Raw genomic sequence first — 11,746 nt, forward strand, 5'->3', positions numbered from 1 at the left:
TTGCCATTTTTTTGATAATCCAAAAGTTATTCAAAAATCAGAAACTCAATCATAAGATCTTTTACTTTATAGAGAAATTTTTATCCTTTAGAATCTCTCCTAGTTGAGAAATTTTATTTTTCATTCTGTTCTCATTTGCAGATTTCTTACTGCAACAGGAAGAGACTACCAACCAATCAGAGCACTTGGCAAATCGTGATAAGCATGTTACCATATGTGCATATTTTTTTAATTTTTTGGGCATCTCTTTTAGACTTTTACCACTTATAGAGACGTAAACAAGTCTCCCCAAAATCTATGTACAACAAGTCACGAGACTCAATTTAGGGGTTGGGGAGATTTATAGCCGTACAATAACATCACTTTTATAATCAGAATACGTGTGCATTTGCATACAACAAGTGATTAGAGATAGAGAGTGAGAGAAGATGAGCTTGGTTTTCGCCATTAATGGACAAAGGTTCGAGCTTGACCTTTCCTCCGTCGACCCTTCAACAACTTTGTTAGAGTTCCTCCGTTACCAGACTCCTTTCAAGAGCGTCAAGCTCAGTTGCGGCGAAGGTGAATGATTATTACTTGCTTACTCTTTTCTTCTTCTTCGTTTGTCTGATAGTTAATGTTCTCGTTTGTGGATTTTAGGAGGATGTGGTGCTTGTGTTGTTCTCGTCTCAAAATACGACCCTGTTCTACAAACCGTCGAAGACTTCACAGTCGCCTCTTGCCTCACGCTCCTCTGCAGCATAAACCACCGCAGCATCACAACGTCAGAAGGACTCGGGAACAGCAGAGACGGTTTCCACACCATCCACAACCGATTCTCCGGCTTCCACGCCTCTCAGTGCGGTTTCTGCACACCGGGGATGTCTGTTTCTCTCTTCTCCGCTCTCCTAGACTCCAAATCCTCCTCTGAGTTCACGGTTCTTGAAGCAGAAAAAGCCGTCTCCGGGAACTTATGTCGGTGTACCGGATACCGTCCCATCGTCGACGCTTGCAAGAGCTTCGCTGCTGATGTCGACATCGAGGATCTTGGATTCAACTCTTTCTGCAAGAAGACTAGTTTGCCTCCGTTCGATAGTAGCGATGTCTGTTCGTTCCCAGAGTTTCTCAAGGATGAGGTTAATAAGTCTATAGACTCGGGATTGCATCGCTGGTGTAGCCCGGGGAGTGTTGAGGAGCTTCAAAGATTATTGGGAGCATGTAACAGCGATGGACTTTCTGTGAAACTGGTTGCTGGTAATACTAGCACAGGATACTATAAGGACGAAAGAGAGCGGAGTTACGGAAAATACGTGGATCTTACTCGAATAGCCGAGATGAGAGAGATAAGAGAGAGTCGCAATGGTGTTGAGATAGGAGCTGCGGTGACGATATCTAAAGTGATCGCTGCTCTGAAAGAGATTCGAGTCGAAAAAATGTTCGGGAAACTTGCCGCTCATATGGAGAAGATCGCCGCGAGGTTTATAAGGAACTTTGGTAGCATTGGTGGAAACCTCGTGATGGCTCAGAGGAAACAGTTTCCTTCCGACATGGCTACGATACTTCTTGCAGCTGGTGCGTCGGTTAAGATAATGAGCTTATTGTCGAGAGAAGTACAAAAGGTAACGCTTGAAGACTTTCTTCAGGAACCTCCTCTTGGAGTCTATGATCTGGTTTTCACTATCGAAATACCGTTTCAATCATCCTCCGAGCTGTTCTTCGAAACCTACCGAGCTGCGCCTCGTCCTAACGGAAGCGCTCTGGCTTACCTGAACGCTGCTTTCTTGGCTCAAATGAAGGAGGATAGAACGGTGGTTAACTGTAGATTGGCTTTCGGGGCTTACGGGACAAAACACGCCATTAGGTGTAAGGAAGTTGAGGAGTTCCTCTCGGGGAAAGTAATCACCGACAGTGTTCTGTCTGAAGCTATTACTTTACTTGGGAAGTTCGTTGTGCCACAAGAGGGTACAAGCGATCTTGCTTACAGGTCAAGCTTGGCGCCAGGCTTCCTTTTCAACTTCTTTCACTCCTTAACCGAGAAACCTTCTTCAAATGGTTACCACCACCACTTGGATCAGCCGAAACAGTTGTCTTCTTCACAGCATGTTCCTATAAACGACGAATATTTTCCGGTGGGTGAGCCTGTTGCTAAATCTGGAGCTTCCCTTCAAGCTTCCGGTGAGGCTGTTTACGTGGATGACATTCCAGCTCCCGCGAACTGCCTCTACGGTGCTTTCATCTATAGCACAAAGCCATCCGCAAAGGTAAAAGGTATTCGTTTCAAGGAAAACTCGGCACCTGATGGAGTTGTTTCAGTCATTTCTTGCAAGGATGTTCCTAAAGGTGGACAGAATATTGGTATGAAGTTTTCGTTTGGCACTGAGCCCTTATTTGCAGAGGATTTCGCCCTTCATGTAGGCCAATGCATTGCACTCGTGGTATGTCTATTGTCAATGATTTTGAGTTGTTGTTGTCTTCACTAGCAGTTTTTAGCAGAATCCGTGCTGGGTCAAACCTGACGAAACATTCGCATTAAACCCCAATTTTTAAAAAAATTATATATACATAAACTTTCAAATTTGCAAAAATTTAAATAAAATAGGCTTCAAAACAATTAATTTTTTTATTAAAGTCATCTATAACCCCAAAATCCATGGTCCGGCTTTGAGCAATACATTAAAAAAAACTTTTGCAGGTTGCAGATACACAGAGACATGCGGATACTGCAGCTAATCTTGCAGTAGTTGAATACGAAACAGAGGATTTGGAACCACCAATTTTATCAGTGGAAGATGCTGTCAAGAAATCGAGCCTGTTCGAGATTTATCCTTTCTTATACCCACAAAAAGTTGGAGACACGTCAAAAGGAATGTCTGAAGCTCATCATCGTATTCTCAGCTCGGAAGTATGTATATTGTGTTGTAGTCTCTCTATCTCCTTGTATATGTTCCATCTCTTAATATTAACTTTTTGATGTGAAAACAGATTAGACTTGGATCGCAATACTTCTTCTACATGGAGACACAAACAGCTCTTGCAGTCCCAGACGAAGACAACTCCATCGTAGTCTACAGTTCATGTCAGACACCACAGTACGTACATTCCACGGTCGCTTCTTGCCTAGGCATCCCTGAAAACAAGGTCCGCATCATAACCAGACGTGTCGGTGGAGGCTTCGGAGGAAAAGCTGTCAAAGCGATGCCTGTTGCAACGGCATGCGCAGTTGCTGCTAACAAACTGCAGCGTCCCGTGAGAACCTACGTGAACCGTAAGACCGATATGATCATGACCGGTGGGAGGCATCCGATGAAAATAACCTACAGCGTCGGATTCAAATCAACAGGGAAGATCACAGCGTTGGAGCTAGAGATACTAATCGATGCAGGAGCCACTCTAGGGTTAAGCATGATTCTGCCGTCGAATATAATAGGGGCGCTGAAGAAGTACAACTGGGGAGCCTTGTCTTTTGACATCAAGCTTTGCAAAACGAATCTTCTGAGCAAAGCGATCATGAGAGCGCCGGGTGACGTGCAGGGCACGTATATCGCCGAAGCGGTTATCGAAAACGTAGCGTCTAGCCTCTCATTGGAGGCTGATACCGTAAGAAAGATTAATCTCCATACGTACGAGAGCTTAGCTCTCTTCTACAAGGCCGGTGCTGGTGAGCCTCACGAGTATACTTTGTCTTCCATGTGGGATAAGCTTGGTGTGTCTTCGAGGTTTGAAGAGCGGGTTTCGATCGTCAGAGAGTTCAACGAGTCTAACATATGGAGGAAACGAGGGATATCTCGAGTGCCAATCATTTATCCGGTATCCATGTTCTCAACTCCGGGGAGAGTGAGTGTTCTGAGCGACGGCACGATTGTCGTCGAGGTTGGTGGGATCGAGCTAGGACAAGGGCTTTGGACGAAGGTGAAGCAGATGGCTGGTTATGCTCTTGGTTTGCTGCAATGCGATGGGACTGAAGAGCTTGTGGAGAAGATACGAGTTGTGCAATCGGATACGTTGAGCATGGTCCAAGGGAACTTCACGGGAGGTAGCACAACATCCGAGGGAAGCTGCGCAGCTGTTCGTCTCTGCTGTGAAACCTTAGTCAAAAGATTGAAACCTTTAATGGATAAATCGGGTGGTGGTGGTCCCATCAGTTGGAATAAGTTGATTTCTCAGGTTTTAAACCTCTCACTTCCTTCTGATTTGATTGAGCTTCTTGATTTTAATTATTTGTTATTATTATAATGTCCAAACGCTAGGCATATGCTCAGTCTGTGAACTTATCAGCTAGTGACTTGTATACTCCAGAAGAAACTCCAACACAGTACCTGAACTATGGTGTTGCAGTTAGCGAGGTAAGCTCTTTGTGTCTTCTCTCAAATATCTGAACTGGAAAACATATATATATATGTATAAATTGAAGTAACTTTGGTGTGTTAATATATAGGTTGAGGTAGACCTTGTGACCGGACAGACCACGGTTCTACAGACAGATATCTTATATGACTCTGGAAAAAGCCTTAATCCCGCTGTCGATTTAGGACAGGTAAATAATAATAGAGAGCAAACAAACACACTTACAGTTGTGATGGTGTTTTTATTTCTTCTTTTCAGATAGAAGGAGCTTTTGTGCAAGGACTTGGATTTTTCATGCTTGAAGAGTACATAACAGATTCAGAAGGGCTTGTTCTGACGGACAGCACATGGACATACAAGATCCCGACCGTAGACACCATCCCAAGACAGTTCAACGTTGAGATACTAAACAGTGGACGCCACGAAAAGCGCGTCCTCTCTTCTAAAGGTTAGTTTTAGTTTGTGCACACAAAGCATTTAAAGATAATCTGGAATCAACTTTTTTTGATCGATCATATTGTTTTCAATGTAAAATAATGCAGCTTCAGGAGAGCCTCCGTTGCTACTGGCAGCTTCGGTGCACTGCGCTACAAGAGAGGCGGTTAAAGAAGCGCGGAAACAGATAAGGATGTGGAAGGGTGTGGATGATGATTCGGGATTAATGTTTCAGTTGCCGGTTCCAGCTACTATGCCCGTTGTGAAGGAGCTTTGTGGTCTAGATATCGTTGAGAGCTATTTGGAATGGAAATCCCGAGTTAACTCAAGATTATGAGTTAGCAAAAAAAATTATCAGTTTTTATATTTACTATCTATTCTCGTCTTAAATTTGGAGATCTACATCACCTTTTCCCCTGTTTTTAAGTTATACATTTTCAATTGGCTAAAAAAAGTTTATAAAATGAAATCAACCTTAATTACAAATACAAGATTATCTTCAAAAGTTATACAAAGATGAATGTGAAAGAAATAATAAAGAAGTTGTTCTGGAGAAAGGAAATGAGGACTTCACAAACTACTTATGGAGAAGATAGCAAATCATCAAGAAAATCTTAAAACATTTGTGTTGGGAAGGAGACAAGTAGGGCTCCTTAAAGCTATTTAAATTGACAACTACGTGTTAAAGGGTTACACAATTTTTTTAATCAATTCATACATTTAAATATATTTTGTCTTAAATTTGAAGATTAACATCTACATAATTTTTTTTACACTGTCGACCATAAAAATATAAACTAGTTATAAATGTTTAGAAAAACATATTATAACAAAGGGAAATCTGAACCAAAACTTTTAAGATAAAACTATTTGAAATTAACAATGTCTTTAAAATTTGTAGAATAATTTCTTACTTTTTCCCTGTTTTCAATAACCTAATTTTGATTGGTTGATTAAGAAAAATAATCTGGTGTTAAAAAAAAGATTAAGAAAAATAATCAATATTAAAAATAAAATCATGACTGATAACAAAATAAAAAAGGATCCCCAAAATTTGAAATTAAACAAAAAGAAAAATACAGATAAAACAAAGAAATATCTTTATGAGTTGACATGGGGAAAGGAAATGAGGACCGACTAAACAGCTTGTGTTTGGTGAGGAGAACAAAACATAACGCTGACCCCAAAACTTGAATCAAATACTAGACGCCTATGGAAACTAAGCTTAACCTGTGATCCCTAATAAAAGACCATCAAGCATAACCAATTTCGAGCTAGGTCGTCGATGACCAGATCTATTGACACTACCAACGACCATAGTCCCCTTGAAACTCGTCATTGTGGTGGGCTGAACCATACCTCGACGGTGCAGGTGCATATCTATGATTATGCTGATGATGACGGGAAGTAGGATAATAAGGCTGCTGCCACCTTGAAGGTGGATGACTCGAGACACGCCCACTAGATGAGTTTCTACCATATGGTGTGGTCGGGAAATTACCACCGGAATGGAATGTTGGTGATCTTTGCTTATGACCACCCATATATGTAGTATGGTGGTTATGACCCGATGGTGTAACAGGAGACCTCAGCCTCCTCATCTTTCCTCTCTGGAAAGAATCTTCCTCTGGATCCTCTGTGATCCAACCCCCTCTCTGTTTTGATTTCTGTGGTGTAGAATGGGCCTCTTCTCCTTTATGTATTTTCTTCTTATTCCTCATCTTCCCGTTAGACTCTAGGGGAGTAGAATAATGTTCTTTACTCTTCTTCTCCTTCTTCTTCTTCCCATTGGATTCATGGGGAGTAGAATCGTGTTCTGAGTTTTCTTTACTCCTCTTCTTCTTCTTCGTCTTCTTCCCATTGGATTCATACGGAGTAGAATTGTATTCCGGAGTTTCTTTGACTTTCTTGTGAGATTTCCTCGACGGTGTAGATGTCTCACGGTTCCTCTTAGAAACCTACATGTATAATAAGAGAAGAAAGGGAGCGCTGAGTCACATAACATGAGAGAGAAAGGGAGAAGAAATAGCTTAAAAGCACCCAAAAGGAGAGAGTGAAATAGAGCCACTACCTGGGGGGAATTGGGACATTCGCGAGCAAAATGTCCTGCTCCATTACATCTGTAGCACAAACTAGGCGAGTCTCTTCCATATGGAGTGGTGCTTATGCTCGACGAGTTGGGGCATTCACGTGAGAAATGCCCTTCTTCCCCACACCTAAAGCATGAGCTGGCAGATTCTTTTTCTGTGCTTTCCTCATGGTATCTACCACATGCCTATACAGAGAAAACTATTCTAGTCAAATTATCAACAGCAGACTCGTGTGGATGATTCAAAATAAGAATCTAAACAACTTACCAATCCAATGTGACCCAGTTGACCACATCTGTAGCAAGACACAGCCCACGAAGGTGAGTTACCAGGTTCAACACAGCACAGATGGCCAAAGCTTTTACAGACATAGCATTGTATATCCTGGTCAAAGTAAAAAAAAAAACAGCTGTATCATTTGTCTGATCTACGATCTAAGCCCAATTAAGCAATCAGAAAACAACAGTAGGTGTGACCCATAAGCAAGTCTCATAAAAACAAAAGTTACCTTTAAGTCATCTCGAGAGTACTCATACTTGCACAATATCATGTCATGTCCAAAGTCTCCACATCTTAAACAAACAGCTTTTTTAGACCCGCTCTTGTACTTATCCGGACAATCTCTTGCTCGGTGGCCACCTTTTTTGCAAATATAACAATCGTGTCCCTGTACAAAACAAGGAACAACCCTAGACAATAAGGCTTAAAAAAGAGTATACATATTGGAACAATAAAAGGTGGTCAGAGCAAAGACCGCACCTTTGTACACTGCTTTGCACCATGTTCCAAACTGCCGCATATAAAGCAAGGCTTCTTACGCGTAGTTGGAGTAGGACAGTTAATAGTGGCGTGACCAGGCTCCCCACAACTATAGCAAGTCAAACCAGCATCAGGAGGGTCAAAATACCTCGCTCCACGCTAATTGTCATCATCACAACAACAATCGTCATCACAAAAGAGATATCTTGTTAAAATTAAAAAAAAAAAAGGATAGATTTGAGAACTCACAAGAAGCTTTTTCAAAACCATATTGCTAGATTTTGGTTCAGCAGGTTTCTCATCTTCCTCTTTTAGTATATTTTTAACTTCGTCTTTCCAGATGATGGGCTGTTACAATACAGAAGCATTAAACACAAAGTATCAAACTTTCCTTATTACAAGTTGAAAGTAATAAGACAGCCGGTTTAAAGCAAGCAACGTTGTAATGAGAAGAGACAAAAGGAAGAGAATCGTTCATACTGACAGTTTCGAGGGCATCTTCTTCTTCTAGACTGGTTGTCTTCTTCGTCTTCGTCTTCTTCTTATGACTCTTTGAAGAATCTCGGCCGTTCACCATCGCGGTGCTTACTACACCAGACCCGGAGGGATCAGACAAAGTTGTCTCCTTTGGATCATCTAACTCACGCCTCGATAACGCTTTCTCCAATATCTTTAAGGTGAGATCTTCATTAGCTTCGTCTTCGTCTTCTTCGTCCGAGACATCTCTAATGGCTACTGGATCTTCTTCTTCCCTGTCCTCGTTTTCATCACTGCGCCTCGGCATGGTTTTTTCGATTTTGGTTCAGGCAGGAACTGGATTCGCTCTGTGTCTGGTTTTTGTGTTTACGGCGGTGGACGGAGATTAGTCTTAGGGTTTGTATTCTACGGTTTTACGATTTTACCCCTTAATAAGGTGCACTGTACCTATACAAAATTTTAATATCTTTTTCCTCCAAAAAATCAGGAAAATTTTGGAAAAATATGTTCGAATGAGATTATGTTTTTAAAAATACATCAATTTAATTATTTTTGAAACTACACTTACTTATAAATAAAAAAAGGACTAAAATAACTGTTTCTTCACTCAAAACTGATTTTTGAACAACTCTCATCTATGCACTTTATCATCTCCACTGATTCTCTTTACCAACATCTAACCAGTGGTTCTTTTCCCTTTTAAAAATTCTTCTACAAACATATAATCCACATTAAAGTTTCACAAAACAAACACATGGATATGTGTTCCTATACAATATATTCTTCTGTCTATCATAGTGAAATTGTAGAAGATTATATCAGATTTTTCCCAGCATTTTTTTGTTGAGTTTTGTCAAATCTAACATGTACTCTAAGGTTTGTGTCACCCGTCAACACGCTGATGACTATTAGATGTCTAAAACAAAACTTGTTAGTTTTATTATAGAATCAACGTTCACCAAAAAAATGGCCATAGATTCAAAAAATGGAAGAAGATTTAGAGACTGGAGAAGAAAACTGATGTTGTCGAAAGAAAAGAATTTCAGAATATATATTTTGATATAATATATTTGGTATCAAAATATTTCATGAAAATATGAGAGGAGATAGCAATACATCGAAGATATAATTTCTTTGATGTACTGTAGCTTTTTTCTAGTTTGCTCTCTATGCTCCCAAAAATGGAACTGGGAAAGCAGATGCATTTTGCAATGAAACTTCCAAATTACAAGATTTTTGCAGCTGGACAAACCTTCTTCCATGGAGAATCAGAGAATATATGACCTATCTATGTCATTTATCGAAATATACACATAAATATTTTATTTCAAATACCATGAACCATGTATATACATACATATTTGACCATTTCTTTAACAATACACCACGAACCTGGCTCAATTCTCAAACCTTGTAAACCAATCGACGATTGTCCTTGAAAGAACACGGGTGTCCCTCAGAGGTATTGTCTTCAGCGCCTGAGCCACAGCGTCTGCTGGCGTGTAGACAAACCCAATTTGCCACTTCGGGTCCTGGAGACAACAACACACTGTTAACAGATCGAACAAGAAACAGAGCAATGATAATATTTACTTACTACCCTCTAAGCCTAAACTTGCTTCTGTTTTTATACCTGTACGCAAGGTGTGAGATGGTTTCCGTCCAGCCGAACCTTTTCAAGTGAACCACCAAAAGATTCTATCCGAGGCCTTAGGGTTTCTTCCAGTAAATCAGTCTCGTCGATTGCATCAGAGTTGAATTGTACCTGAGAGAGACCACACAGAGACTTCATTTCTACTCAAGATCAATTGCAAGGAAACGAACAAACAAAAATATCTCTGTCTGTGTGAATTATTACCAGTAAAGTGTGTGGAACGCTGTAGGAGCATTTGAAGCAAGTACGATTCTCAAGTGGTGATGGTCTGAATTCCGACACCCCTTGTCCAACCTTTTGATAGAACAACAAGACAAAAAGAGCATTCAACCTTTCTCTTTATGGCTTGGTCAATTATATAAATCATTCTCACAACCTTGGATACTAGAGTAGGGTAAAGAAATACCTCACCAAATACTGAGGGCAACTGATCCACCAAATTAGTAAACGACTTAAGAGCTTCTTGATCATTGTTCAGAATCGTTGTCCCAGCGGCATCCAGTAGTACTTTCAACACATCACCTGAAACTCAAAGGGTGATAATAAACAAGCCTCATCTCAACATGAAAATCACATCCTTTGCTAAGATTCAATAGGCAAGAAAGACTGAAAACATTGTTTCTACTAATAAATGGGTTAAACTGAGATAACGTTTGATAGTAACAACACCTGAAGCATTTCGAGCTATTTCATATAACGGAGAAGCTTCCACGACTGGCATCATCTGCTGGATGAGAGGACCAAGCTGCAGCAAAGGCAACATAGGCAATCTAAGTAATTAAAGCTTAGAAAGCTAATCACAAGGTAACAACCAATGAGTTAAATTACCTGCTCAAAATATGGAACTGCCTCTGTGGCTGATTTGTTGTTGAATGAAATGATGGCATTAACCTGTAACAAGACAGATCACTTTTTCTTTTCTCACTCACATTTGCTTAGTTAGAAATAAAGACAAAAGCATTTTATTGATGTTAGTTCACTAGGACCCAACCTTTGGTATCTTGTCCGAAAAATAACTTCCGGTCAAAACTTGGAGCAGCGCACCATTACTGTCAAACAGCAATTCAGAGCACAGTAAGATTGAGAAACAAAACATAAGGATGAAGAAAGAGAAAAAGAGTAGCCGAACCTGTGACCAACAGAGAAAACAGGAAGGTTGGCTAGATCTCGAGGGTTAAAATCGGCATTTGGAACTCCAGATAAGACAATGGTGTCCAAGCAGGAGTTGAACCTCTGGTAAACCTGCTTGGCAGCTCGTTCGTGATCAAAAGTGACGTTGTACGGCACAGATACAATCAAATACCCTTCTTTAGCCAGTAGCTCCTTTAGGTAACTACAAAAATAAAAATAAACATCTTCAAGAAATCTAATTACCAAATTATTTATCCATCATCCATCAACGCAAAAAAAGGAGAACCTGTAGGTGAGTTCAGGGACAGCTCCGACGAAGGCGCCTCCCAAGAACTTGATGATGGCACGCGGTTTCTTGAAAATGGGGGGAGGAGGAATCACGAGACAAGAGTCGAGTCTCGTGTAAATCTTAGTAGTGCTACTTGCCGTGACGGTGAGAGACGCTCCTCGAGCTCGTCTGCAAAACAGAGTGGCGGGAATCATCACTTGGGTACCCATGAAACTCGATGTCGCTAAGGCAGACTCCATTCTCCTGTGGAGAAGAAACAACCAACGTGTTCCTATTCCAAAATCACTCACTCGGGAACTGGTACAATTAAGTAAAATAAAGCTTCTCAAACCCAATTGAGAGGCTTTTTTTTTCAAAACTGATATGTACAATTCTTGGGCTTTTTCTTTTGATCAAACATTATTTTTTGGGTTTGTAATTTTAATTTTAGAGACCTAGAAAAAAAAAGGTTGAATTTGCGAGATGACCAAATTCATAACGAAAATTAAGTAGATGACAGTGATGTTGACATAATAAAGAAAATATCATTTGTACTCCAATTTATCCGGTTGTACCCTCTTCAACTACAAGTCATCGGTAAAAATGGAA

General features: G+C 40.4%; 3 protein-coding genes across 4 annotated transcripts; 1 reads left to right on the forward strand and 2 right to left on the reverse strand.

Annotated features, from left to right (window-relative positions):
* The first annotated feature begins 335 nt into the window (after nt 1-335).
* On the forward strand, nt 336-5,179 carry LOC108812376 (indole-3-acetaldehyde oxidase). The gene is made up of 8 exons (XM_018584624.2): nt 336-561; nt 640-2,414; nt 2,672-2,881; nt 2,962-4,143; nt 4,227-4,322; nt 4,415-4,513; nt 4,582-4,771; nt 4,866-5,179. The coding sequence occupies exons 1-8, from the start codon at nt 429-431 to the stop codon at nt 5,093-5,095; spliced, it is 3,915 nt and encodes a 1,304-aa protein (XP_018440126.1). The 5' UTR covers nt 336-428; the 3' UTR covers nt 5,096-5,179.
* Nucleotides 5,180-5,741: 562 nt separating this feature from the next.
* Nucleotides 5,742-8,478, reverse strand: LOC108812377 (uncharacterized). 2 transcript variants are annotated; one of them, XM_018584625.2, is made up of 7 exons: nt 8,092-8,478; nt 7,857-7,955; nt 7,608-7,766; nt 7,357-7,515; nt 7,116-7,232; nt 6,830-7,033; nt 5,742-6,716 (listed from the first exon to the last, which is right to left on the reverse strand). In XM_018584625.2, exons 1-7 carry the CDS (start codon nt 8,389-8,391, stop codon nt 6,063-6,065), a joined length of 1,692 nt encoding a protein of 563 aa, XP_018440127.1. In that variant the 5' UTR covers nt 8,392-8,478; the 3' UTR covers nt 5,742-6,062. The 2 variants fall into 2 exon arrangements, with proteins under 2 accessions (XP_018440127.1, XP_018440128.1); XM_018584626.2 differs by having other exon boundaries at nt 8,088-8,242.
* A 912-nt stretch (nt 8,479-9,390) lies between these two features.
* LOC108806614 (uncharacterized) lies at nt 9,391-11,468 on the reverse strand. The gene is made up of 9 exons (XM_018578770.2): nt 11,156-11,468; nt 10,868-11,071; nt 10,730-10,787; nt 10,567-10,629; nt 10,408-10,483; nt 10,145-10,260; nt 9,943-10,032; nt 9,718-9,849; nt 9,391-9,616 (listed from the first exon to the last, which is right to left on the reverse strand). Exons 1-9 carry the CDS (start codon nt 11,395-11,397, stop codon nt 9,482-9,484), a joined length of 1,116 nt encoding a protein of 371 aa, XP_018434272.1. The 5' UTR covers nt 11,398-11,468; the 3' UTR covers nt 9,391-9,481.
* Between the last annotated feature and the right edge of the window lie 278 nt (nt 11,469-11,746).

This window comes from Raphanus sativus, chromosome 6, assembly GCF_000801105.2.
Source record: "Raphanus sativus cultivar WK10039 chromosome 6, ASM80110v3, whole genome shotgun sequence".
Taxonomy (NCBI): domain Eukaryota; kingdom Viridiplantae; phylum Streptophyta; class Magnoliopsida; order Brassicales; family Brassicaceae; genus Raphanus; species Raphanus sativus.